Source organism: Engystomops pustulosus, chromosome 5 (assembly GCF_040894005.1).
Source record: "Engystomops pustulosus chromosome 5, aEngPut4.maternal, whole genome shotgun sequence".
In the NCBI taxonomy this organism is placed as follows: Eukaryota; Metazoa; Chordata; class Amphibia; order Anura; family Leptodactylidae; genus Engystomops; species Engystomops pustulosus.
This window is the reverse complement of record NC_092415.1, coordinates 63,927,723-63,955,675: the sequence shown is the minus strand read 5'-3', so window position 1 is coordinate 63,955,675 and position 27,953 is coordinate 63,927,723. Positions and strand designations below refer to the sequence as shown.

Here is a 27,953-nt window from a genome sequence, read left to right as displayed (position 1 = left end):
ATGTTTTGTGTCCCTCCAGTATAGTTAGCCACATTTTCAAATGTCTGTTCCTATTCATTTATAAGATACTAAATAAAATTATGAACTTTTTATAAGAAAATCTTTTTATGGTACTCTGGCTTTTTTCTATATAGGTTTTTGCTTTAATGTTCCAGGTCATATTAAATAGTCCAACACAGAGTATTAGAGAGTATAATGACTACTAAGACAACAAAATATAGACCCTCACTTATATAGATGTTTAGTGTTCTTAAACATGTGTCATTTCTAACAAGGTTGTCTTTTTATGTAGCATATAGACCCTTGGCTCCCTTTAGGCACCCATGTCAGTTTGGCAATACTTTTAAACAGGGGCGGTCCTTTTAAAAAAAAGGCCGGTCGGTCCTGGGCCGGTCCGCACTCCCTACAACTTTTGATTTAATGTATAGTACCTGCACCCCTGGGGCTGGCAGGGGGCATTAATTATATGTCTGAGGCGGGAGGGGGGGGGCATTATTATATGTCTGGAGCAGGCAGGGGGCATTATTATATGGCGGGGGCATTAACTATATGTCTGGGGCAGGGGCATTATTCTATATCTAGGGCTGGCGGCATTATTCTATATCTGGGGCTGGCAGGGGGCATTATATGGCAGGGGGCATTATTTATATGTCTGAGGCGGGCAGGGGGCATTATTGTATATCTGGGGCTGGCAAGGGGCATTAATTATACATCTGGGGAAGGCTGGGGGCATTAATTATATGTCTGGGGTAGGGGTGTTACATTATAGGGCACTATTTGTGTGGTACTAATATATCAGGGGGCTCTATTACAGTATTTGGGGCACAGTATTGGTGGTAGCAGAAGAAGGGACAATGGGAAAGTGCAGAACATAAGACTGTGTCTGTGTGGTAAACTCTGCAGGAAAGCTGTGTACCTGGAGGAAGAGACAAGGTGATGGTGGAACTAATGGAGAAGATAAGGAACAAATACAATCCGAGGAAACGTCACTTGATGTCACTCATGTGTTCGCTTCTGTGTATATATATGTAGTATTATAGTAGTTATATCGCTGTACATAGGGGGCAGTATTATAGTAGTTATATCCCTGTACATAGGGGGCAGTATTATAGTAGTTATATCCCTGTACATAGGGGGCAGTATTATAGTAGTTATATCCCTGTACATAGGGGGCAGTATTATAGTAGTTATATTCTTGTACATAGGGGGCAGTATTATAGTAGTTATATTCTTGTACATAGGGGCAGTATTATAGTAGTTGGCTTGTATATGGGAGAAGGTTTTGTAGTAGTTTTATTTTGTATATAGAAGGCAGGATTGAATGGGTTATTCTAAATGTGTTAATGTAGCATTATTCTTGTACATAGGAGGCAGTATCAATATATTGTTTCTCTGAATTGTACATGTATGGCACAGGGGAAAGGTATTTAAGGCTTATCGGGTCATGTGTTTGCATCATTTACTGATCGACTGGTCACATTCTTTGCACATTAGATTCACTTACTAGCAAAAGATGTTCTTGTTTTGCATTAAGGCCATCTACCAACAATTTGTCTGACCACTTTATCTGACCACACCCACTTGTTTTGACTCCGCCCATTAAATGGGGCCACTTTTATATTTATATTATAGTTCTCTCCAGGGCCATTTTAAATTCCCAGTCCGCTCCTGCTTTTAAACCTGTTGCCCACAAGCAAGTTTGGTCTGACAAACGTGCTCCATGCACTTGTGGGATTTACCGGTCCAAACTTAGAATCTTTCAAATAAATGGACATGCTGAGACAGGGATTTGAGATTCAGTCCGGTGAATCCCACAATAGCATGGAGCCAGTTTGTTGACAAAACTTGCTCATAAACAACAGAAGTTAGACCTATGGGACGAGGGGCGGACGGCAGCCACAGCAGCAAGGTAACAATCAGCTGAACTTTTACCATAGAAAGAAAGCATTTGGATTAATGAATAGAGGCTGGCATGAACTAAATATTGGCACATAAGAGTATTGGCAATACTATATAAAATGTACTGGTTTGCCACAGCTAATGCCTGGCTCCACCTTATTCTTTGGATCATTTTAAAAATCTATGTAAAACTTTGTCAATGTGTGTTTTTGGTTTTAATATCCATGTAATAAAAAGTAATCTTTTTAATATATTCTATGAGTTCCCCTTCTTTTGTAGGGTGTTGTGATTAAAGTTAGGGGGAAGTCATCCTAACTCCTATTTAGGACGTACTTAATTTGGGTTATATTCTATGCAGTGTTTTCTGGGGGTTTTTTCAAATCAGTCATAATGGGTCAGATGCAAATGGATACACATCTTTATTAAACTTATAAAAAAAAAAAACCTTCTTTAACATCACCAATTTACAATATGCCTACATTTGGTACCAAAGGCGACTTTTACTGCTGCTAGACAACTTCTAGCAACATAAAAGCAACAAAGTCTTAGCAAACTACATTCATCTGAAGAATAGGGCGTGAGGCGACTTGGCAGCAAAACACAACAAAACCAAAAACCCACAGTAATTAAATATAATGGCTACTTTACTGCTGGAAAATATGACTATAGTGAAGTAGAAATATTTGGCAAACCTGAAATATTTGGGGTGTCTAATAAACACTCCAACATGCTGAGCTTATGTGCAACCTTATGAAGAGAATCAATCTAAATATTGGATGTACAGATATACAGCTGTAGCACTTTTATAACCAGGATATGTTTGTTATTCCACCTATGCCACCTATTTTTCGGGAAGTTCTCTTCCAACACTTCTGAGATGTTTATCCTTCAACTACATCACCTCCGGAGTCACAGATCAAACTCGGGTTATATTAGGACATCCTGAAAACAGACACATCTGTTCTGCCAAGCTCAAGGAGGTCCGGCTTGGTAAAAAGAAAAAAAGAATATACTGACCATTAGTCATCGCATAAACACCAGGTTTTCAAAGAAAACTTTGCTTCATAGTTTATAATCCACTCAAGAAATTTAACGCTCGTTACCATTACAGTAGAGAAAGAGATTGGCACTAGCTATATTGGCTTCTCGTCATGGATCACCATAAACTTTTGGTGTTTATTTTATGCCATATACTTTTTTTTTACAATATTATGCCACAAACTCCTCTTTTTTCATTCCACTCCTGGTTTGGAAATCAAAAACTGCTTCTGAAAAACTGAATAGGGCAAATCTCCTGTGAGCTGGTAGGATGGGGAAGCTTAGCAAAAGGCTTTAAGGGGTTTTCCCACGCAACAAGTAAGACCTTTTCAGCATTTGGACAAAAACGATTGTCATTCTTTATGTTAAATTGAGATAAACATGAAAACAATTTATTGTATGTGGTGGTTAAGGTACATTTGTTGCATTATATCTATAAATAGACTGAGCTGTACATCATATTGTCAACAGCAGGGAAAATGCATAACTAGAACACACAGGAACCAGATGTCATCTATAAAAAAAAACAAAAAAAAAAAAACACACATACACCAAATCCAAATAACATTGGTGAAGACACAAATGCACAATACAAGAGGAGAACAATAACCAGAAAATAAATGTAAATACGAAAAAAGGGACTTAAATCCAGGTCACCTGACCAACAAGTGACTTATAGTTACAGTTGGACCGCTGTACTCACGGTGACCACTTTAAGCCTTTTCTAAGCTTCCCCATCCTACCAGCAGATTTACCCCAATGTTCTTTTTATAATTTTAAGACTGTAGGGTGCATTCCCCCGTTCAGTTTTAGAACCATTTTTTTTATGTCCAAACCAGGAGTGGAGTGAAAAAAGAGGAGTCAGTGATACAGGAAATTTACCGTAGCTCAGGCAGCAATGTTGAACCATCAGAGTTATCTAGGGTGTCTGCAATGAATATTCATTTTTAAAGGTGTTGGCCACTAATACAAAAGTTTTCTAGGGTAAGTTCCAAACCTTTTCTTTGTAATCGCAGATCGTCACCCCCTGGCAGTAGGACTTCATGTGCCACCTCGTGACCTGCTGGCTTCCGGGAGATGAAGGGGGCCATGCAGTTATTACCGTATAAGACAACCCCCCTACTTTCCTGTTTAAAATATAGAGTTTAAGATATATTCGCCGTATAAGACTACCCCTTTTCCAACGCATACAAAACACCGGTAAAAATACAAAATAAAAAAACAGATTTGAATTTAACATGGTCCTTTTTTTAATTTAAATTCTTATGACATGCAGGTATATAGCAGGAAAACTGTCGCTCATAAACATAAGGCATACAACATTACCATTACAGCACAGCCCCCAGTAGTATACAGCACAGCCCAGCATTAAAAAAAAAAAAAAAACTTATATACTCACCCTCCGGTGGCCCCGATGTGCTGCGCTGCTCCCCCCATGTCCGCGGGGCTCGTCTTCAGTGTTCCACGCCGTCTTTTCTTCTGCTGGGCGCCGCCATTGATCTTCCCCGGCAGGCACCTAGTATGACGCGCCGCTGCTGACGTCATACTAGGCGCCGCCCCGGGGAAAAGCATGGCGGCGCCCAGCAGAAGAAAGAAGACGGCGCGGAAGACTGAAGACGAGCCGCGCAGACATCGGGGCCACCGGAGGGTGAGTATGCGCCCATGCGCCGCTATCTTTTTGAGGCTTTGCCGGCAGCCATCGCTGTGAAAACACCCGCGATCGGCGCTAGCACCGATCGCGGGTGTTACCGGTAAGCCTTTGCTGCAATATGCAGCAAAGACTTACCGGCTATGGAGAGGGCTCAGCCCGTGAGCCCTCTCCATGCAGCGTGATCCGACCGCCGCCGTGAATACACAGCGGGCGGGCGGGATTACCGGCGTATAAGACGACCCCAGAGAAGACAGAAGATTTTTCTGTCTTCAAAAGTCGTCTTATACGCCGGTATATACGGTACTATGTTTATCCCACCCTCTTCCATATCAAAAACCACTGACATGGGCAAAGGTCACACTAGATTTTTTTTTTCCAGAAGGGTAAGAATATTCCTGTTACCATTTTTGTGGAGTGTTTTTTTACTGAAGTAATACAGAAGTACATATAAATAACGCCTAGGCGTATATATTGTTAATAGACAGATATTTATGCAAGAAAATCATTACAGCCCTTGTTTTCTGTACTTAAGTAGAAGATTGAGACAATTAAAGTTAATCTTACAAAATTTATAAAATTTAGGGTGCACAACATTTTTTGCCACCTCAGAAATTTCTGCCTACAGACTATGGCTGATGCCCCAGAACCCCTCTGTCCAGGCTGTGGCTTATGCCACAGTCATGCCTGTCCCTGTCCTTGGCCAATTTTTATTTATTATTCCTGTGTGAGTAAAGGAGCAGGGGGAAGGAGTTGTATAGTACCAGAAAGGTGGGGGCTGAACGCCGAGGAGTGAGCAACACAGACAAGTCACATGTTTTTTTGTTTTTATTAAATGCATCCAAAACAAAAGATACCGTGGGACTCACCGCAGGATTTTGTTTGGAAGCCAGGCAAGTTAAAATACAAACATATTATTATTATTTTTTTTATAAATGTGAATATCAGAAAGTTAATAAAAAGATAGGAGTTCCCTGACATTTCACATTCCTCACCTGTGTAGTGCTTTAAGTAATATTGTAATGCAAATGCTCAGAAAAGGTAGAAAGGCAGATTTACAATGCAGGTGTAATGGGTGTCTGTGACCTGTCATTAGTGAAAATGAGGTCCCTGGTGCCAAGTTTAAATGGCCCCTGGAGTAAGAGGTACCACATTTATTTGTCTGCCAGTGCACCATTTATGTCACATTTATCTAAGCTAAGAGCTGGTGTAGATTTGATTGATGTATGTCCATGTAAATCTGTCAGTATACGTGGGCAGGGCAATCTCTAGCCAAGCCCTGCCTACATTTTTAAACAGGTGCATCATTGGTGCCTCATTTGCACAAAATGGTCCAACTTTTTTTTTTTTTTTTTAACACCAGAAAACTTTGGTTAAAACCAATACATTTTGACCAGATTTCAAAACTGTATAGTGAAGGGTAAAAATAAAAAGTATCTAAAAACACCCAAATATTTGAACCACAGTTATATGCCAGCATTGTTTAAGCCAGAATTTTTCTTAGCAGACATATTTCATCATATTATTCTTTATGATTTCTGATCTTATTCTGGTCAGTGATTTTTTGTTTTTTTTATATAGACAATGAAGCGCTCTCTCTCAGCCATGGTATTAAGCCACCATATTTAGTTTACTCTCCCTGCTGGAGTGATTTTCACTACCAATTTTCATAAGACTTGCTGATGTTTCAGTTGTTATTAAGCGCAGTGTGAACAAACATGTGCATATTCTTCCTTCCCTCAGGATTTTAGTTGTTCTTTTAACAGGGATCAAAAGGCAACATTTTCCATAAATGACTAATATGATACATCTGCATCTCTACTTCCTTTATACAAAAAAATCCTGTGGCATTAGTAAAGTTAAGTGAAGAGTGTCCCGGAGCTACATATATAACAAACAAAAAAAAAAAAAAATTTAAAAACAGTAAACCTAATGAAGTTGGTTGAGAGGATAGAGGCGACCAGGACAGACACACTACCTTTTCTATAACAAAAAGTATGTATAAAAAAATTTGAATTAATAATCTAATAAATAATTACCGATTAGGCACATTTAAAAAATACACATAGATAGGAGTGAATAAAAAGGGGGAATAAAACCATAAAAATCATCATAATCATAAAAAGCATAAATCTATAGTGTACACGATGAGATATACATTCTTGTGTGATCGTAGCCGTATACGAGACACAGTGGAACATAAGCATACCATTAGTCTATATGAAAAACCAGCATATTCATGGCAAAAAAGAGAGGATAAATGTATGGCAGATACATGGAATGAATAAATAAATATAGTAAATTAATGAATCAATAAATTAGAAAATAAATTAATCCCTACCCTAAAATTCTCTTTCGGGTGGTCAGTCCCAGATGGATAGGGTAGGGGTACTTGAGCTGTCCTATAGGCTGATTTGATTATATAGAGGAAGGGATCTAATTAATTAGGTGATATATGTAATGTAATGAGTAATAAATTAATTCATAAGCAGAAAGGCGCCGTAGGTGATATAGAGGTACCTGTAGTATGGGCCAGCGTTGGATAAAGAGAAATCTGAAACAACGGAAATTATATTCAGGTTTTGAGGTTATAAATGTAAGATTGGCAGGTAATAAATAATAAAGGGTGGTGAAATACTTACAATAATAGGATCGCGGGCCGGCATGGGCGCTGTGTTTGGCATCCCTGCCGACTCCGCGAGAGATTTAAATAGACGCTGGCGGTGCGCATGTGCAGTGATGGAAATTATGTAATACATTGAGGACTCATTGTGCACACGCGTACCGTTGAAACGCGCATGCGCTGTGGGAGAAAGAACGGAGTTCTCAGTAAAATCGGATACAGAGCGGGTGTCATCGCTGGATAAGTGGACAGGTGAGTGAAGGTTCAGGACCTGTTCTTGTGAACTATTATCTGGTAATTGGAGAAACAGAATGCAGAGAAAAGTATGGTAGGTTAGGTGAATGATGGATGTCAAAAACCAATGGATATTATTTATATGCCCCTACCCTATCCATTTGGGACTGACCACCCGAAAGAGTAAATTAATGAATCAATAAATTAGAAAATAAATTAATCCCTACCCTAAAATTCTAAATTTATTTATTTATTCATTCCATGTATCTGCCATACATTTATCCTCTCTTTTTTGCCATGAATATGCTTGTTTTTCATATGGACTAATGGTATGCTTATGTTCCACTGAGTCTCATATACGGCTACGATCACACAAGAATGTATATCTCATCGTGTACACTATAGATCTATGCTTTTTATGATTTTTATGGTTTTATTTTATTCCCCCTTTTTATTCACTCCTATCTATGTGTATTTTTGAAATGTGCCGAATCGGTCATTATTTATTAGATTATTTGTTAGAATTTTTTATACTTACTTTTTGTTATAGAAATTGTATTTACGGACCTGATGAAGCAGGCGTTCCGCTTCCGAAACGCGTAGTCCACTGCGATTCTGAATGAAATATGGAAAACTGAGCAGCGCGGCTCCAGTCTGGTTTTTTCCTCTTCTAAACCCTTCGTTATCATCCGCTACAGCCAGTAGTATTGGATGACAGGTTCACTCCAGCAGCTCTATTGTGTTTATATGTGATATATCCATCATTGATTTGATTTGTTAGACATTTATAACCGACGAAAACAACTTTGTCTCTGTCACATTACTGATCTTGTACCAACTCCATTCTCAGATTATTCCGACCCTCCCCAACCTTTTGCCCTCCCCCATTCACTCATTCAGTTTGTTTAATACAGTAGCTGGTTATGCATCACTCTAAAATAATGAGATCCCCCTGCGAGGGGCATATGTTATGCCATGACCTATTGTAAGGCATTACTATGCTTTAAAAAAAAAAAAAAACACACACGACACAAAGCGCAGATTTACACGACACCAGGTCCTGTCGCGATTCGGGTCCGATGCGATTCATGAAGATCGTGCGCCTGAGTTTCTGCATGTGTCGCTGCAGTGCCGAGGTCCGCTGGAGTTCACCAGCTTCTTCCCAGTTCATGCGAGCGCCCCCCCCCCCCCCAATCCAAACGCGTGCGCCAAAATCCCGGGCTAATTTGGCGCAAAATGGAAAGTCAGAAAAACCACCGAAAATGCGCTCCACGGACCCTTAGTAAATGAGACCCTAGGTCTCTGAGCTGATAACTGCATTGACATTTTGTTTCAGTGTTGAAACATATTACATTTACATTTTAAAACATGTACCGCAGAGAAAAACTCGCTTAAACATTTGACCCAAATATGCAGTTTGGTGGATGTTCCTGTAGACAGAATTTTTTATGTCAATTCTGTGTAAATATTCGATTGCTGTTAAATGTCAATTTAAAAGTTGATTTATGCAGTGTGTGAATAGCCGTTGAGTAACTACAGCAGAGAAATAAGGATAAAACACTGTATATTGAATCTCCTAAAAAGAAACAAACCTATATGGGAAATGGCCAATATACTATGGTAAATTATAAAGTGGATGGTGTAAAGCACCGGCAGCTTAATGGACCAAGAAATCACAGCCAAAGAGCGCAATCATCTCTGATTCATGGAAATGATAAGAGGTGACAAGTTAAATGCAGGCAAATTGTAGTGGATCCGCACAAGGCGCTGCACCTGGATCAGGTTCTAAATGGTGACAAAATAAATATTCAAATATGTTAATACACTAAGAATTCATACACCTGGGATACTTGCCAAATGGATTATACATGCACAAAAAAAAAAAAAAAGTAGCACCGGGACCGATTACAAAACTGAAGTGCCGCAGTCAATAAAATAAAAATGGATTAACTACTACCAGAAATACTTAAAAACACCTCTTATTTACCATTTCTGGTGAATATCAGATATCTGATACTCTGGTAATGCCAACAGTATCCAGGATGCTTGTCACTCTATTCCTATCCTGTGGACACATGTCGGTGGAAGTCAAGCTGCAGAAACCCTCAGTGGTCAGCAAATGCATGGTGAATGCCCCATCCAATTGGATCAGCAATGCACATATTCGGTCAGTGCTTCATTCAATTCTCCAGTTATCCTAGGACGCCAACCTCAAAAGTCCCATAAAATGGAGCGCTGGTCTAGAATCTAGCATGACTGTGTATAATTGTATTATGAGCGTTTCACAGGCTGTCAAGACAATATTCTTTCACTCCCCCTACATGATGCTGATTAGACATTTAATTAAACTTTGGTAATTACTTAAATTAGTAAAAGCTAATTTCTATGTTACATGTGCAAAATTCTAAGAATAATTTAAAACCGGTAATCAGGATTAATTATAATATTGCATTAGATGTTAGTAATGTAATGTACGAGTGTCATAATAACTTTTTACAAGCATTCATGAGTGTTCATCTCTGCATTTCATCTTAGGAGTAGCAGATATGCTCTAGAGCTGCTCCCCTTTCTCTCTCCATTAGGCCCAGTTCACACATGCTTTATCACAGGTAGAAAATAATAGATCAGAATGAGTCTTTTGTGATGTCCATTTGTTCTACCATTCGGTCCAGTTTTCTTTCATGACCCAGTTTGGTGAAATTATCCAGAAAATCAACTTTAAAATTGACATGTAAAATTTTTGTATAAAGTCAAGGAGGCGTGGAGTCCTGGTCAACATCTCACATACAAACTCCCCTTTGCTGTAATTGATGGCTCTGCATTCAGGTACATTAGTAACCAGTTCTCCTGAAGTCTGGTAAATGATTTCAATCAATACATGGGGACATTCTGAGACAGGGAGAGCATCACTTCAGTGCCAACTCTTTACCTCCATAACTTTACAATCATGGGTCTTAACACGTCTATCCCCATGGATGTCAATCCACAAAGGGGGTCACAATGTAATAGGTTACATGTCTGGTTAGGGAAGTATCCCCTTTATGCAACATATCACCCAACTACATGAATCAGTAGATAGATAGATCACCGCTTTTAATGATATACAGACAATATCATATGAAAGCCCCAAAACACTTCTTGGATGTTTAGCAGTGAAAACCACATCTACGAGAGCGGTTCAATAAGTACCCGACGACAGAGGGCATTCCTGAGGGAAGTTGGTGTTATAATCGTGTGCTGCCATCTATCAAACGACGGAAAAACAAATTGCAGACTGATTGATAGGTTAGTTTGGATTTGGCAGCCATTTGAGTAAGACGTGTGTCTCGATTTTCACCAAGATGGAAAAACAGCAGTATTGTTCGGTAATTCGCTTTTTGTTTTTGGATGGGAAAAGCAAAGTTGGATGCTGTTTATGGGGACACTTCGCCATCTATGACCACAGTTAAATATTGCTTCAACAAATTTAAACGTGGGCGAACATCTGTTTTTGATGAGGAGCGACTAGGACTCACCGCAGATGTGGTTACCAAGGAAATCATTCAAAAAGTTCACGACATGATACTCGCTGATCGACGAGTGCGCTAAGAAGCAGAGGCCGTAGTGTTTGTCGACTGGAATGGCAATTAATATTTTACATGGCAAGTTGGCGATGAAAAAATTGTTGGCCCGATGGGTGCCGCGATTGCTTGCGGTGGACAACAAGCGGATGCGGCTGTTAACTTCAAAGCAGTGTTTGGAGCAATTTAACCCGAGATCCGAAGGAGTTTTTGCGTCGAGTTGTCACCGTTGATGAAACCTGTTGCTTCAGGATTAAGCAACAATCATAACAATGGATTTCTCCTGGTGAATCTGCTCCAAAGAAGGCAAAGGTCATGGCGACGTTTTTTTTTGGGATGCGAACGGCGTCATCCTCATGGATTTTTTAGAAAAAGGAAGAGGATCACTGGACAATACTACAGTGAGTAATTGGACCGCTTCAACCAAAGAAATTAAGAGACTCAGCCACATTAGGCGAATAAGAAGGTGCTGTTTCAACACGATAACGCACCAGCACATTCATCCAGAGTTGTCGCCGCCAAACTGCATGAATTCCGTTATGAATTGCTGCCGCACCCCTATATTCACACAAATCTGGCTCCCTGCAACTTTTTCTTCTTCCCTAACATGAAGAAATGGCTGGCAGGAATTTTTTTTTTTTTAGCTCAAACAAGGAAGTCATCGCTGAGACAGAGGCATATTATGGAGAGTTCAGCAAATCCTATTTTTTGGAGGGGTTGAAAAATGTGTATCTTTCTAACACGGAAAAAAAAAAAAAGTTCAAAAATGGCGTCTTCATTTCTAACACAGGTACTTATTGAACCGCCCTCGTATATCATTCCTTATGTGGTTGATGTCCTTTACTGTTTTTGAGAGCCCAGAAATTTACCAAATCAGCCCCTTATGATCCCTTGAACCACTTGGATTCACACAGCTGCTGTCTTTTCCATTGTTCTGATCAATAAGACAAATAGGAAAACAGTTTTGAAGTTTCATCAAAATAAATAAATGACTTCCCTTTGGACCCTTCTCCATTAATTTCAATGTTTTAAAAAATAAGTTCCTTGCCTCTGCCTATCAGACCGATTTATTCATTGTTCCATATGACCGTTTGTACTCTAAAGGTAATGTAGTATTTTATTTGTATATGTCCCCTATGATTTGTTAAGCGCTACGGAATATGATGGTACTATATAAAGATTATAATTTTTTTCTATTAAAATATGGATACTTGAAGGAATACAGGCAACATAGAGATAATAAAACCCCTGTGTGTATATCCAGTCCAAGAGGCTGGTTTATTTCTAGAATACATCTTTGTGTGGTGCTTCATGGCAATTATTGAGGAAGAAAACCAACATATTCCGGCAAACAGAATAACATTTTTTTTTCCGTCAGTCAGTTGACAGTTTCTCTAGATGCCCTTTTTATGAGAGAGTTTTAGCCAAAATTCCCAATGTGCCTAGTCATCTGTAGTTATTACTACAAGTCTATTTGCCAAATAAAACCGGATGGCACAGTGAAAGAGCAGGAAGGACACTAGAGTTTATACTGGCATAGCACATGTTTCAGGAAGGGCGATGTTTGCCATTTGTACATTGCTGGAAACCAGCGATGGTGGGAAATTGAGGACTTATTTTCAATATACAGGTTTTTATAAAGAAGCATGAACGTCACAGTTATGTAGTAGTTGAATATTCAGTAATTAAGTGATGCTCATTTAGTCCTCATAAAAATGAATCCCATATGACACAACATAGTAAATGTGTTAAGATTTACTAAAACTTGTGTTTTGGCACGGTGTAAGTCACTTACAAACTAACTAGTTAATAAAGGTCAAAAAGAAAGGCACATCCAACCTATAATTCTACAGTTTTGTGTTCAGTCAGTTGTGGGATCTGACTAGCACAAGGGTCGAGGGCCAGTTCACTTCTCCGTTAGGTCTTCACTAATTTGAATCAGTTATTGTGCGCCAAAACCAGGAGTGGTTGAGCACATAGAACGGGTGCAGGGTCCTTCTGTTATACATTCTCTCTGTGTAGTATTCTCACAATAACTAATGGAAATAACTGAAGACATAAGAGGGATGTGAACTGGCCCTTAGAAATAAACAACCATGTGCTAGTTCGTTATACTAACTACAGCCATGGCGCAACCTGTCGCTGCCAGTCTCTGGATGTATAGAGGCCATCACTGATGTCACTCACACACGACGGTTACAGCCCAAAACAAAAAATCCCCACTGTGTTCATTATTAAAACTAGTGTGGTACAACTATTGGCATTCTTGAAAGACAAAAACTATATGAGGACAGAAATGTGCAAGTAGAATACAATTGGTGACACAACACTCACATACCTTTCTCACTTGAGTATGACACATGAACTCCATTTTGAGGAATGGACACATTCTGGTGTTGATGTTGATTTACAGAGCCAAGGAAAGATACAAGGTTTTCATGATGTGAGAGTTCCTCGATGACAGGAAAAGTTACTATATTCCAGTTGAGCTGATTCAGGCTCTCTCCTTCTGTAAGCGCTCGGAAAAGGGATGGAATGGGCTCATGAAGTTCCTCCACTGTGCTCTTGGAAGTTGGAGGAGTGTCACTGTAGTTCCTTGGGTTACACATTCCTATAAGAGAAATGCAAACAATCTTATTTTCTGGGATTCGTTGCTGGCTATGCTTACATACAGGAATAAAAAAATCTCACAGATCCTCCCTGATCTTCTGACTAAGAGCAGTAGCAGGCTTCTGGTTAGATATTACAGCAGAGAAGGAGTACCTAGTAAGCTGTTGGAAAGCAGTTATCAAAGAATACAACAGAGACTCCAGAGAGTCCTCCAGCTACAATACTGGAATATAGATGTATTTGTCAGCATCATGCTAACACAAAGGTAGCAGATATACAGATCTCCAGAGCTTAAAGGGAACCTGTCATCAGGAGCCCGTTTTCTGGCTCCGCCGTGTCCCCATAAAGAATAGTGCAAATTGCCAAAGTGTTTCTATATGAAAACCGGGTTTTTCTGATGCAAAGAAAAGTTAGATGAAAGTTTATCTTTCTCTGCAGAACAGTGTCCCAAATCCCATGAAAGTGGCCGGTGAGAAGTGGTTCCCCCCTACCCCACCCTCGGGAAACCGCTACCGCTAGTTTTATTATAAAAACACTTTGTCCCCATAGAGAATAGTGGTCACATTGCCAGAGATAATCCAGAAGCTAAACAGGACTTTTTCCCTTCTGTACCCTGCCTTGTACCCACTAAGCAGTTTATTCCTAGATCTGAATTTAAGTGGGTTATTTTAGGTACAACACTTTCATATACCATATCTGTCATCTTTCTGGTCACATATTAACTAAACATACAGGTGAAGTGCTCTGCACCAACAGCATACATTTCTCGAAAGGGTTTATATTAGTGCACCATGGGTGTGCCCACAAGATTCGGTGCACCCTTTCAATTTCACAAAAGAAAAATAGAAGGAACACGGGTGGCGCCCCTAGTGCAATATGGTAATTATAAGGATTGTATTGGTAACAGTGATATCTGCTCACCTTCAGACACCTTGTGTCTTATGCGTTAGATATTAGAGGTCCAGTCTTCTATTGGTTAGGTAGGTAGGGTATGCTGTGTTTTCCTGGGATCCGGTACTGAATGGTGCGGGATAGGGAAATCACATGGATAGGGTAACCGGATTGGTGCAAGGTGCGCGACTCGTAATTAAGTTGGCGCAACACAGATTTCTTTTGTTGAAAGTTTATTCATATAGAGAATGGCCAACCCCTTCATCAGGTACTAAAGTTGTACTAAACAAAATTATATATACGTGTTTGAAAGGGCATACAGATATTAAAACATAATTTCATTGGTGTGTGTATAAGATACATTTTATAGGAATTTACATTTCAAAGTAAAAATTTATGTGAATAAAATTGTATGATATACAAATAGATAAATAAATGGCAGAGTATTAGAATAAATACATATATAGAAGTACATGGATTAATATTTGAGCATAAGTGTTATGATTTGGTCATCTGGACAGAGAATCAATATGTGATTTGGTGGCAATATGTACTTTTGGATGAACTAGGAACCGGTAGCGAGCGATATCAGATGCAGGCTACCTCTTCAAGAAACAGCTGGTGGGAGAAAAAGGTGATCGGTCCAGAATGATGGTAGGTAGTAGAGAGCATAGATATGGAAATATGCAGAAAAAAAAAAGCTATGGGGGTTGTAAATAATAAGGATCTGAGTGATTAGAACTTACGTGAGCTGGAGTGGCAAATAACCCCACCAGTCCTACCACCAAATCACATATTGATTCTATGTCCAAATGACCAAATCATAACACTTATGCTCACTTATATTAATCCATGTACTTCTATATATGCATTTATTTATCTATTTATATATTATACATTTTTACTCATCCGTTTCGAAATGTATCTTATACACACACCGATGAAATTACTTTTTAATAACCGTATGTCCTTTCAAACACATATGTACGTGTACACATACAGGCGGTCCCCTACTTAAGAACACCTGACTTACATACGACCCCTAGTTACAAACGGACCTCTGGATTTTAGTAATTTGCTGTACTTTAGTGCTAGGCTACAATAAACAGCTGTAACAGTTATCACAGGTGTCTGTAATTAAGATTTATTGTTAATTCTGGTTCTTATGACAACCCAACATTTTTATAATCCAAATGTCACAGAGACAAAAAAAATTTTGACTGGGGTTATAATAATAAACCATACGGTTCCGACTTACACACAAACTCAACTTAAGAACAAACCTACAGAACCTATCTTGTATGTAACCCGGGGACTGCCTGTATACACATTTTATAATTTTTTATTTAGTACCACTTACAGACCTGATGAAGGGGGTGGCCCACCCCCCAAACGTGTAGTCCATTATCTATATGAATAAACTCTAAACAAAAGAAATCTGTGTCGCACAGCAGGGACAGCAGAGAGCTTCAAGAAGGGTCTAGATGCCTTTTTACACCTAAATAACATTGATTGTTATGTTATATAGAATTGTTTCCCCTAAATCCCTTCCTCATCCAATCCCTTCCCTTCCTTGGTTGAACTTGATGGACAAGTGTCTTTTTTCAACCGTATAAACTATGAAACTTAATTACGGACAGCACGTCTTGCACCAACCAAGTTTTTCGTTACCCTATCCATGTCATTTCACAGAAGAGACTGTCAGACATACAGGGTTAGATACTGTGACCTCAGAGCTACACCCATGGTGAACTGAAATACTAATTAATTATTATTGCTAATAACCACCTTCACTTCCATTAAAATTGGAAGTTATTGTGGTTAGATTCATTTTGATCTGCATATCCCAAGTACATATGGAAGTAGGAAACGGATTTTCACAAAAATGTTGTGCACCACATATTCCCCTTGTGAAATTAGTTGCATATATAGGAACATGATTAAATAAATTCTATATATTCCTGTTGCCTTTTTGTGTCTAATCATATCCAACGCTCTTCTTTGGTCTTGGCAGGACATTCTGCCGCTTATAGTTCATAATGTATAAATGGAAATATCTCAGGGGGAGAACACATAACAGCTCTATGTTTAGCAGGAGGGAGAGTTAGGAAAACGTAGATCTTTTACAAGTAATTATGGCAATTTGTAAATTTCCTTCCTGGATGGAACATCTGTAAAATTTATAATCTCTCCTGTACATTCTTATTAAAAAAAAAAAAAGGAAGGAAGGAAGTGAAAACCTTTTAAAAAAAATAAATCAAGTGGAGGAGAGCACTGGAGTTCATAGAGGAGGGGTAATGAAAGTGCAGTCCAGCTTGTGTTATTGGAAGCGGTGATGTCAGCTTAGAAGTTTGCACATCTGGAGACAAGTGCTGTGCATATAGCAGGCCTGAGGGGCGGGTTCTCTTCTGGCACTCCACTGAGTCACCTGCATTCAATCATGCCTGGAGACACGAAAGTCATGCCAAGTGGGATCTGCCTCACATCAAACTCCACAAGCTATTCTGTAACTAGAACATGTTACAAATGTGAGTTAATGTCTTTCACCTTATATAGGAGAAATGACAAATACCATGAGGCTCTAATATGTGAACATATATAGGCTCAGCGCACATCTCCATTATGAGCTTCTGTTGTAGAAAAGCATAACAGTCAATGGTTCACTGCAAAATCCACATGGAAATACAGAATGAGTTTGTGTGTATTATTTGTGGGTTTACCACCATATTTTGTCACAGAGTAGATGCCCTGCTGAGTTGGCACCCAAAACACATCTGCCCCAATAGCATAAACATAGATTATGTGGTCACAAGATGGGGCACATGCCATGTGATAGAGTTGTAGTTGACTTCCTTGGCATCTAGACACTTTCTACTAGTTGGGTACCTCTGACAATTACTCCAGAAAACTGTTACACACCAGGCATATATTTGGCACTGTCTAACACTCACATATATCGCAGATGCAACTGAAGGGATCTCCAGTCCTGAACCTCTGATCACAAGTAGGTCTCAGCATGTCAGTTAATTCCAGTGATCAGAGGATCGGGTCAGGAGATCGCTTTAGCACACAGAGCCATTTCCCCTGTGAAGTCGTGAATGGGTGGCCGCTAGGAACAAGGGGAGGGACACCCGATTCCTAGCTGCTAGCAGTGAGGAGATACACTAACTCTGTTGTGAGTTTTCGTATCTCCTCCCTGCCTAGCAATGCGACAGCCAGTGTGACGTATGAGCAATGAGATGCATAGGGAGATACAGTTCACCGTGCAAGCAACAGCAACTCTTGCTTCGGTGAGCTGACGTCACGGAGGGGTTCCTTTCCCCGATACCTAGCACAGGGAAGGGAATTTGGCATGTGGGAAGTGATTATGATCCCAAAGACATTTTTTGAATTTGAATCCCTTCCCACGGGACTCCAGGAGGGACATTGGCAGGGAACCAGGTAACTTACTGTACTGTCTATATTAACTGATCTACACATCCCACAAACATGACAAATGCACATATGCTGTTGTCATGTTATGGGCTTTTGAAATAGGTGGGACTTGGAAAAAAATAGGGTGTTGGTGACAGGTTCCCTTTAACTCTTTTTCAACAGATGAGGCAAAAAAAAAAAAAAAAAAAGAAGAAGTATCTATGCCCAATTCTCTTTGTCTGTAGGATGAGAAGCCACATCAGAGGTTTCTACAAGTGGTTTAACCACTCTTACCAGTGAAACTCATAGCCAATGGACTGAATAGTCCATTGGTTATGAATTTCAGTGGTAAAAGGGCGGCACGGTGACTGAGTGAATAGTGCTTCTGCCTTGCAGCACAGGGGTCCTGGGTTGGATTCCCACCCAGGTCAAAATCTGCAAAGAGTTTGTATGTTCTCTCTGTGTTTGCGTGGGTTTTCTCCGGGTCCTCCGGTTTCCTCCCACACTCCAAAACATACTGTTAGGTTGTTTAGATTGTGAGCCCCATGGGGACAGGGACCAATTTCACATGCTTTGTGCAGCGCTGTGTAATCTGTATGCGCTGTATAAATAAAGAATTATTATAGATTTAGTTAGATTTATGCTTCACCTAACCGAATAAGACTTCAACATAAGTATAAGGACACACATGATTCAATTGGTAGTTTTTGTTTTTTTGTTAGGCAGTATGTGGATTTCCTGAGTTGTCACTGTAAATCTCTATAGGTTAGCATATATACATCTCAGACCCAAGAACAGAAAAGTGTTATATGTAAAACTTGTGTATTGCAAATGGCATCTCGTGTCCAGGTTCTCAGGACATATTTCCTGACTACTACATTAAAAGGATAGAAAAATGAGAGAAAGTCTTACCAACACAGTCACAACACTCATCCCAGAGAGTGCCCAGACACAGCATGCATTCCTTACAACATGAACAGTTTCCGTCTGTAGGCCGGCACTGGCAGAGCTCCTGTTAAAAGAATGAACAAAAAAAAAAAAAAAAATCATTTCAAAATCAATTTTTCCAAAACTAAGACAGATAAAACTGATTGAAATTGTCATAGTGCTCATTATTGCTCCCAGCAGGAGAAATGCTACACACACTTTATAATGCGGAGACTTCTGGTCTAGAGTAGAACAAGCGTCTGGAGGGGTCACACAAAAGGAAGTCATTAAGCTTCTGTTTACACCACAGAGTCTTAATTGTATTCCAAGAACTAGCAGTGTAGAGTTCCCATTTACCTGGTATCTAATGCCTCATTACTTTTCTAAGCATGAAGCACAATGCCACAAATGTTTAAATCCAGGTTACTTTATTCTAAGGAATGTACTTACAAAGTTAGCTAGATCTACAGTAGGTTCACACACATTTATAAAGAACTATGATTTTCTACAGTTATTATCAACTTTTGTAAAACAAGAACTACTCTGTACATTGGACAGCTGCATGGGAAAGGACCGCAAACCTGGTCGCATATGAATCAAACGCCAACGGCTTGGAAATTCCCTCAAACCAAGGTCCATTAAGGCATAGCACGGTGGTCACATATCTGCACCAGGGAGAGGAGGAGGGTTGGTGAACATTGGGCACGGCGCCATATTCCAGGGAGAGATAGGGCACGCCCCATCTTTCTCCCGGGTACAGAATGGTACGGTGCTGCATGTGTTCAGCACCGTACCGATCTCCTACGACGCCATGGGCCCATCACCGTCATATGGCAGTGTGAATGCAACTTGTAAAGTAGTTTTTAACTGTGAAACAACAATAAAATTGATTCACCCATCACCTGAACTCCTTGACCTCATCAGTCTGTGCCATTCCTGTGCTTCTCCTCCTCTTCTGCTACAAGTCCAAGAGCAGTGTGGCTACTGCTATGTGGAAAACCCTAAGCAGGTGCTGCACCCTGTGCCAAACTTATTCCTTTCCCAGAATCCACAGCAGAGCATGGAGTGAAAAGGCAATTCTCCATTAGGAGTTCAGTTTCTTCCGTGACCCATCAACTGAAGCCACTGTTCTACAGCTTATGCTGACTATTTTATGTGAATGGAGTCTCCCAACTCTCTCAATTGAGGTTAACAATTCTCTTTTAACATCAGATATCAGAGGAGATAAGGATCGGGTATAGCCACTGTATATAGCTGCAGAACTGAACTTTCCCCGGTAGTATCTACTATCTGTGGAAAGTTCCAGCAGTTGGATCTGTGGGCACACATTGGCTTTTATTTAGAAGAGCAGCATTTCGAGAGATAAGAAGAATAATGAATAATGTGTTGTTGGCTTATCAGGAAAGCCAAGAACAACAGCAGTGAAATGAGACAAGTTCCAACAGCTCACAATCTAGTTTGGAAAAAATGTAGTTACCTACAACTGTAAAATTACAACGTAGCAGAGATATCTTTTAGATGTGGTAACAAAGCCTACTCTTAAAGCACGATACTGTCCCTATTTCCATTCCTAGGCCTTGTGCAGGCACCAGGGTGTCTGTACAGCCGATATATTGGCAGCACGCCCCTTACTTTCTCTGAAGCAGGAGAACTTGCCTATGGCTATTATTCAACGCTAAGTTTTAAAGTTCTACATTCCATCCTTACAATGAGGCTGAAAGAGTTTCAGGTGCAAGTCTTTTTGTAGGTTTGTGGTTGACCTCCTAGGACAGTGATGGCGAACCTTTTAGAGACCGAGTGCCCAAAATGCAAACCAGACCCACTTATTTATTGCAAAGTGCCAACACGGCAATTCTAGCATTAAATTATTAAAATCTTCTTGCTCCGCGCTATACCACAGCTTTCAAGGGTCCTGAGGACACCAATATCGTTGACAGAAGGTGGGAAAATTCAGATTGTCATTGGAGCTTCCCTAAACATGAAAAATTGTGGGGCCAAGAGCAGGAGCTTCAATGGCTCCAATGATAATCTGACCATGTCCTCACCTTCTCTTCCTGCAGTCTCAGGTAGTCCAAGATGCTTCACGTTTTGGGCTACCTGGGCCTGCAGGAGGATCCCTCAAGTTCTGTCTGGTGAATTCTGTGCTGGGGCAACAGCCTGAGTGCCCACTGAGAGGGCCCAGAGTGCCACCTCTGGTTTTATCCTCTTAGTAAGTATCTTTAAGAAAACGCTATGCTAACTTTTCTATACAACAGGTAAAGGCCTAGTAGACGTCTCCTTTTAAATAAATAATCAATGACTGAAGCTGAAGAACACAGCTGCCGAATTTGGCAAAAAGGAGGGTAGATTCTTCATTTGTATCAACCATCTAATGACCCTCCAACTCTCCTCTCATGGCAAATATGGGGGGAGATGAGGTTTGGACAAGTTGGAATTCAACCACCTGAGATAAGCAAACACCAGAGCTTTCTGGCCATTAAATGGGTTATCCGGGTTTTAAAAATTACTGAGGGCCAGGCTGGTGTGGGATAGTTAAACATAATAAACTTGTACTTACCTCCTCTGGCACCGCCGATGTCCCACGCCGTGGTCCCTTCGATTCGTGCCCCTGTTTGTTTACAGGGGCACAGAAGCCGCACACAGGGAACTTCCGGTCCGCGATGTGGCCAGCTCCTCCTATCCGGATGGGAGCTTCCGGCCGGTAGTTAATCTGGAGCTCATTAACGTAATTACTTTTCATTAACCGTATGACAAATATTGGACCTTAACGATAAAATATTTTCTGAGTCTGTTGGGATTAAAAAGTAGACCTCTAAAGTTTTATCAGTGTGCTGTCACTAGAGATGAGGCGAGATATCAGAAATTGTTTTGTGAACACAGTGTGGTACCAGGAACAACAACTTGTGGGAGATGCCCCGATAGAATTTGATTGAAATTGGATCAGGGATGTTAGAGTTTGTAATCTAATATATGAATGTGGTAACATCTTATAATACACCATGCTTGGGCTGGGGTGGGGGTGGCGTAACCTCCAGGGATGAGATGATGAGCAAGTGCCATGATTCTTTGGTTTTGTGTTAATTATATTGTGTGTCCCCCCCCCCCCCCTCCTTTCTCCCAGCACTGGATGAAACGTTCCTGCAAGGCCATCATTCTACGAGCCAATACATTATGGATTTTGACCTTTAAGCTGGAAAAGGCTGCCACTAACGGCTAAAGAACTGGAATTGCCATTCTGAATTCAATGACCTGATTCAATTAACTTCTCCCTTCCTTTTTTTCCATACCCCTTCCTTTCCCTTCCCCTTTCTCCTGTGGGTCCCAGACCCAATCATTGCATTGTTGACCCTATCTTGGGGTCTTGTTTTCCTATAAAATTGGAAAAACTCAATAAATACAGTTTGAAAAAAAAAAAAGTAGACCTCTACATGGAGATGACATACCTGACTTCCTCTGCTATGCTGGTGGAACCCTAGTAGTAAGCCACGAATAATAGATTGAATGTACCTGTATCAAGCATTTGCTGACGTCGCTGGCACACAAAGCTTTATTGCAGCACTGAGTGGGTACAATCCAAATTAGACACAGGGCAATGGCTATCGATGGAACGATGGAGGCAAATGGCTTCATTCTTTATAGATGACACGAAAAATATCCACGGAAAACTGAAATTACACAAGACAAAATCGGTTATTACAAGTAGGTAAAAATATATAGGCCAAAATCTATAGTTAGAAATACAAAAAAGAGATTATTTAACATGGAATACCCATAGCACATTGCAGTATTATGAAACATTAAATACAGTAGATTCTTAGCCCATCAAGTTCTCATGTCCACGACTGTTGTTACAGCGGCTAACACACCCACTCCTGGCCTCATGAACATGCCATGGTTGGCACTGTAGCCTTGTGACATGACTGCCCACGCTGCAATTTTTGGAGAAGGTCCTATTCATAACAGAGTTTGCAGCCTGGAAAGTCCTCTTCTACCATCACACAAAAAAGAAATATCAGGCAAGATACAGCTCACCCCTGCAATATTCTGGGTAGTATCCCAAAGGTGCAGAGGGAAGCCTGTTAAACCTCCAGGTGTATGCAATTGCAGAAAATAGGGATCCCCAGCTCTATTTAAAACAACATCTATAGTTAAAAAGTTAGTATTCTCTTATATGTACACTAAGAAATGGGGGTCGTCATAATAAATATAGTATGGTGCGCATGCGGTACAGTATTTTACTGAACAGTTTCCACATGGTCAATAGTTTATATGTGTTTAGTGTCTTTTGTTAAGATTAAGCTTCATGCAGAAGATAACGTCTGAGCTGTAGGACATATAATTCATGGGTTGCTGATGTGTATACTTGCTTTTCCAGCCTATTAATCGGAAGACTATTAGAGCTGGAAAGCTGTAGAGTAACAAGCAGTTATCTCTGGCTAAAGTTTCATTATCGGATAATAAGATCAGATTCTGTCCCTGCTGTTGCTCGCAGAGTTGGCACAAAGAGAATGTTAAATCTTTTCATTAGTAGGGGTTTACCCCATACCAAGATAAGATAACCAGAAAACATTCCACATGATGACGGATGGAAACCTAATGAGACCTGGGAAGTTTTAGGTCTTTATTTCAGGAAAGTATCTACTTTCCTAAAGCCTGTTAACTCTACTGCCATCTGCAAGTATAAGGCCACAATTGCCAAATCTCCTCCTCCTCTTCTCTAGCATTATCAATGGAGCCTCCTTTATATTGGAGGATTTTATTTTTCTGTGTTACTAGACTTGTTCTGTAGTCCATGGCTGTCATTCACAGGAACAGAATATATACATATATACATGTATAATTTTAGTCAATGTTTACAATTGTATATGTACGGAAAAAAAAAAGAGAGAAGGTCTTAAAGGCAAAGTGATGAAAATCTTTTCATGATTTCTCTGTGTTTGATTCTACTCCTAAAGCTATTAAAATATGGGATGTATCAAGAGAGGAATAGATAAGGACATAGTTTGGCCCTTATGCAAATCACTGGTCAGACCCCACATGGAATATTGTGTACAGTTTTGGGCAGCAGTGTATAAAAAGGATATAGTAGAGCTGGAACGGGTGCAGAGGAGAGCAACCAGCATTATTAGGGGAATGGGGGGACTAGAATACAATGACAGATTACAAAATACCTGAACGGACAGTACAGGGATCTCCAAGATCTTTTTATACCTAGGCCTGTGACCAGGACAAGGGGGCATCCTCTATGCCTAGAGGAGAGGCGATTCTACCATCACCATAGACAGGCATTCTTTACTGTAAGAGCAGTGGCTGTGGAACTCTCTGCCGCAGGAGGTTGTTATGGCGGACTCTATGGGATTATGGGGAAATAACATTGTTTAATTCTTAAAGGTTGGACTTGGGTCTTTTTCCAGCCCTATATACTATGATACTATGAATCCTTATCCAAAATACTGACTGTGAAGGTGGCCTAGAGGCCTAAATACACATACCGTATCAATACAATTTACTTGTGATTGTACAATGGCCCTATAAAGATAAGACAAGTGCTTACAATACTTGTGTATTGCTGATAAACGGCACTATATTGTGTGCTAGTACTGTGTTCATACTAATGTAACCATCCGTCAGATACTAGAGAACTGATTGCCATGCACCTGCATGCAGTTTAGCATTACCTGCTAGAAATAATTTCAGATGATGTTTACACAATAAAGATAATTTTTAACCCTCTTATTTTAGATTTTTACTCAGTTTTATTGCAGTTTTAGCTTTTATCACTCAGTGATGGTAAGTATAAAATCCCAGAGTGTGGGTGGGGACTCTCTAAGAAGACACTTCATGATTCCTCTGTGCTATGAGATGCTGTGTGCCGACAATGTGCTTAGATTATCAGGGAACATGGATTATCTACACTTTTATTTAGATTTTGAACATTCTACTAGCATTTGACATAGAAAAAGAGAGATTATGAGACCCATGAGATAGATATAAAACACGATTACAATCTCAGCTCTGCTAACCCACCTAATCAATAAAATACAAAATCAGCTCTGCTCTAAAGACCTTATCTGCTTGCTGGTAGAAAGTGCCTGTGTCTGAGCTGGTCTTGAGGCAGAGAGCACTGCAGTGTGCAGACAAGCAAAGCTATTCATGAAAATAATCTGACCATACTCAGAAGTGTTATTTTGTTATCCCGAGTATAAAGAGGTATTGCCATGAAGACAAGATTTTTAAATATACTCAGGATAACAAAATAACACATTCTCTAATTTACTGTTATTTAAAAAAATTGCAGCATTTCACAGATATAATTCCAAGCCGTCTCTATTAGTCCAGGTGTTTATAATTTTGGTTGTCCCTGGACGCAACCGTATATTTTCTGACTATGGTCTGATTCTTTTCATGAATAACTTTTCTTCTCACTGCAGTGCTCCCCACCCCCTATCCCTCCCCCTGTATTACAAGACCAGCTCAGACACGGGCACTTCCTGCCAGCAAGCAGCAGTGTATAGAGACTTACTCTACAAGCTAAGATCTTTATAGAAGAGCTGACTGTGATCTCAGCATCTCTTGTCCGTCTTATTTCTCCTTGTTATGTGTCAGATGCTAGTAGAATGTTTAGAATCCAAATAAAAGTGTATATAAACCTGTAGCCTGATAATCTACGCACATTGTCAGCATACATCCTCTCATAGGACACAGGAATCATGAAGTCTTAATCTCAGAGAGTCCCTCCCCACACTCTGGAATCTTACACTGACCATCACTGAGTTATAGGAGCTAAAGCAGTAATAAAACTGAGTAAATTGTAAAGTAAGGGGGTTAAAATGATCTTTATTGTGTAAACATCACTAGGAGATTAAAATTTGGGCAAACCTCTTTAAGAATCCGAAAATCTAATGGTCAAGTAATGTATGAAAGTCTACATAAGTGTTGAGAGGATATAAAAGTTGCTGGAAGCAGCCTCGCTGTAACATCCTCCTGGCTTCTAGCACTTGTCACTTAGTGACAGATACTTGGTAGGTTTTTGTTGGTCATGTCAGAACACATGTCTCTAATTTATAAGGAGCTACGATGATCCTTACCACTAACACTTTCATACATTAGACTTATTGGCTGTAAATCTTGAGAAATAGTACAAGCTTTATATCATTCAGCACACATTACACACACACACATAGGCAATCCCCAATTTAAGGACACCTGACTTACAGACGCCCCCTAGTTAGAGTCGGACCTCTCTGCCCCCGGTGACCTCAGGTGAAGCTCTCTGGATGCTTTTACTTTGATTGCTAATCCTTGTCCCATGACAGCACAAAACTTTGAAAATCAAATTGTCACAGGGACAAAAAAAAATTTCTCAGAAGCTACAATTATAAAATATACCAGTTGTGACTTGCATACAAATTCAACTTAAGAACAAACATATTACAGGCCATCCCTGGGTTACACACAAGATAAGTACTTTGGGTTTGTTCTTAAGTTGAAATAATATTGTATTGTAATATATAATATACATATACACACACGTTTCTGTATGAAATCCTAAACGCTGCTCATCTTGCTAAAGGGAAAACCCACAGCAGGTTGCTTTGTGTCATGAGGGTTTCTTTACACTTTAGATGCAACTTTAATAAAACACAATACATGCGGAAACCAACATAAATATATATCAAGCTATTTCAGGGAAGGTCCTGGTCATTTAGCCTTTCAGTCTTCGGGGGAAAAAAAAAAACAATCACAGTAATTATAGGGTTAAACTCAACAAGTAAATTTTCTAATGTCCAAAATGAAAAAGAAGCAAAAGGTCAGTAAATTGGGACCTACCGGTCCTGATCCTATAATTATTGGATTATAATACAACAAACATCACACTATTTAACCCTTTCACTGCACATTTATAGTCACGTGATGGGCTACAATACATCGCTTACAGTCCATCCTTTTTCTATTGAATTAATTTTACAGCAAAGTTTAGATAGAGGTTCACAATCCTGAATAGACCTTTGCAGTAAGAGTCAGATCCACTGAGCGGTTATGCAATCTGACTTTACCATCGGATTGATCTGTCATGTAAATGAACAGACACATCCCATCACATTCTCTTGCATTCCAGATTTAATGAGTTTTTCAAAAGGTTTAGGATTTAGGCATTTAGTGAATACGGGTGCTTAAAAATAATATATTTCAGTAAAAACATACATGTAAATCTGTCCTGGCTACTTTTAACTCTTGTTTGATACTGAAGTCAACGCATACTACTAATAATTTCTAATACAACCATCCACATGTAATAAGAGTACAAAGCCGGAGAGAATTCCCATGGAAAAGGAGTAAAATGGGTTAACAGCTCCACAGCCCAGTGTAACAGCTTACATTCCTCTGCTATAGGTAAAGTCTCTTACATCGCTCCCTGGCCTCCTCTACCTAATGCTCCACAAAAATCCAACCCTGTATCCGCTCTACAGCTGACACCCAAAGGTAAGAAGAAGTAGTCATTAGATTGAAAACTTGGTTTCCTGGTAGTTTAGCATTCCACTCCAAGGAAAAAAAGAAAGGATCATTCCTCATGTTCCATGACAAGTACACCCACCTCCTCCCAGGTTCTTACCAGTAATTGTATGGGATAGGATCCTGTCTTCTCCTTAGGGTTGTCTCTATAGACTTCTCCTTTCCACAAACTATCCAGCTTTCTGCTAGCTCCTAGACCCTGATGGCGTGTGGGAGAGAAGGAGAAGGAGGAGCAGGGATATCCCAGCCCCCAATATGCTTACAAAAAAGTTGCAGTCAGTTTCCAGAGCACCTCCCTCCTATTTTCCATCCCCAAAGACAAATGACTGGTATTCTGTTAGACACCTCCATGCACACAGCAACAACCCTATGGATTTGCACTATAGCTGCAACTATAATGTGGTTTGTTAAATGAACAAAGTTTATTTTTCCAGAATCTCCTATTTTATTTGATCCATTCACACTAGAGGACTACACGGCCCATGTTTCTGATTTAGGCTGGGATCACACTTGCAGTTCTTGCTGCAGCTGGAAGAGCTAAAGCCAATGATTCACTACAGATAATGAATCGATTTCTGATTTTGTGATTCACATC

At 39.9% G+C, this 27,953-nt stretch overlaps 1 protein-coding gene across 1 annotated transcript in view; it reads right to left on the bottom strand.

Moving 5' to 3' along the window:
* Nucleotides 1-27,694, bottom strand: part of TWSG1 (twisted gastrulation BMP signaling modulator 1) — a 29,680-nt gene extending 1,986 nt beyond the window's left edge. The window contains exons 1-4 of the mRNA XM_072152232.1: nucleotides 27,459-27,694; nucleotides 22,352-22,509; nucleotides 18,830-18,929; nucleotides 13,341-13,613 (exon numbers count right to left, since the gene is read on the bottom strand). Of these exons, the coding sequence (XP_072008333.1) occupies nucleotides 13,341-13,613; nucleotides 18,830-18,929; nucleotides 22,352-22,474 (496 nt within the window). The 5' untranslated portion in view covers nucleotides 22,475-22,509; nucleotides 27,459-27,694. The remainder of the gene's footprint in view (nucleotides 1-13,340; nucleotides 13,614-18,829; nucleotides 18,930-22,351; nucleotides 22,510-27,458) is intronic.
* Between the last annotated feature and the right edge of the window lie 259 nt (nucleotides 27,695-27,953).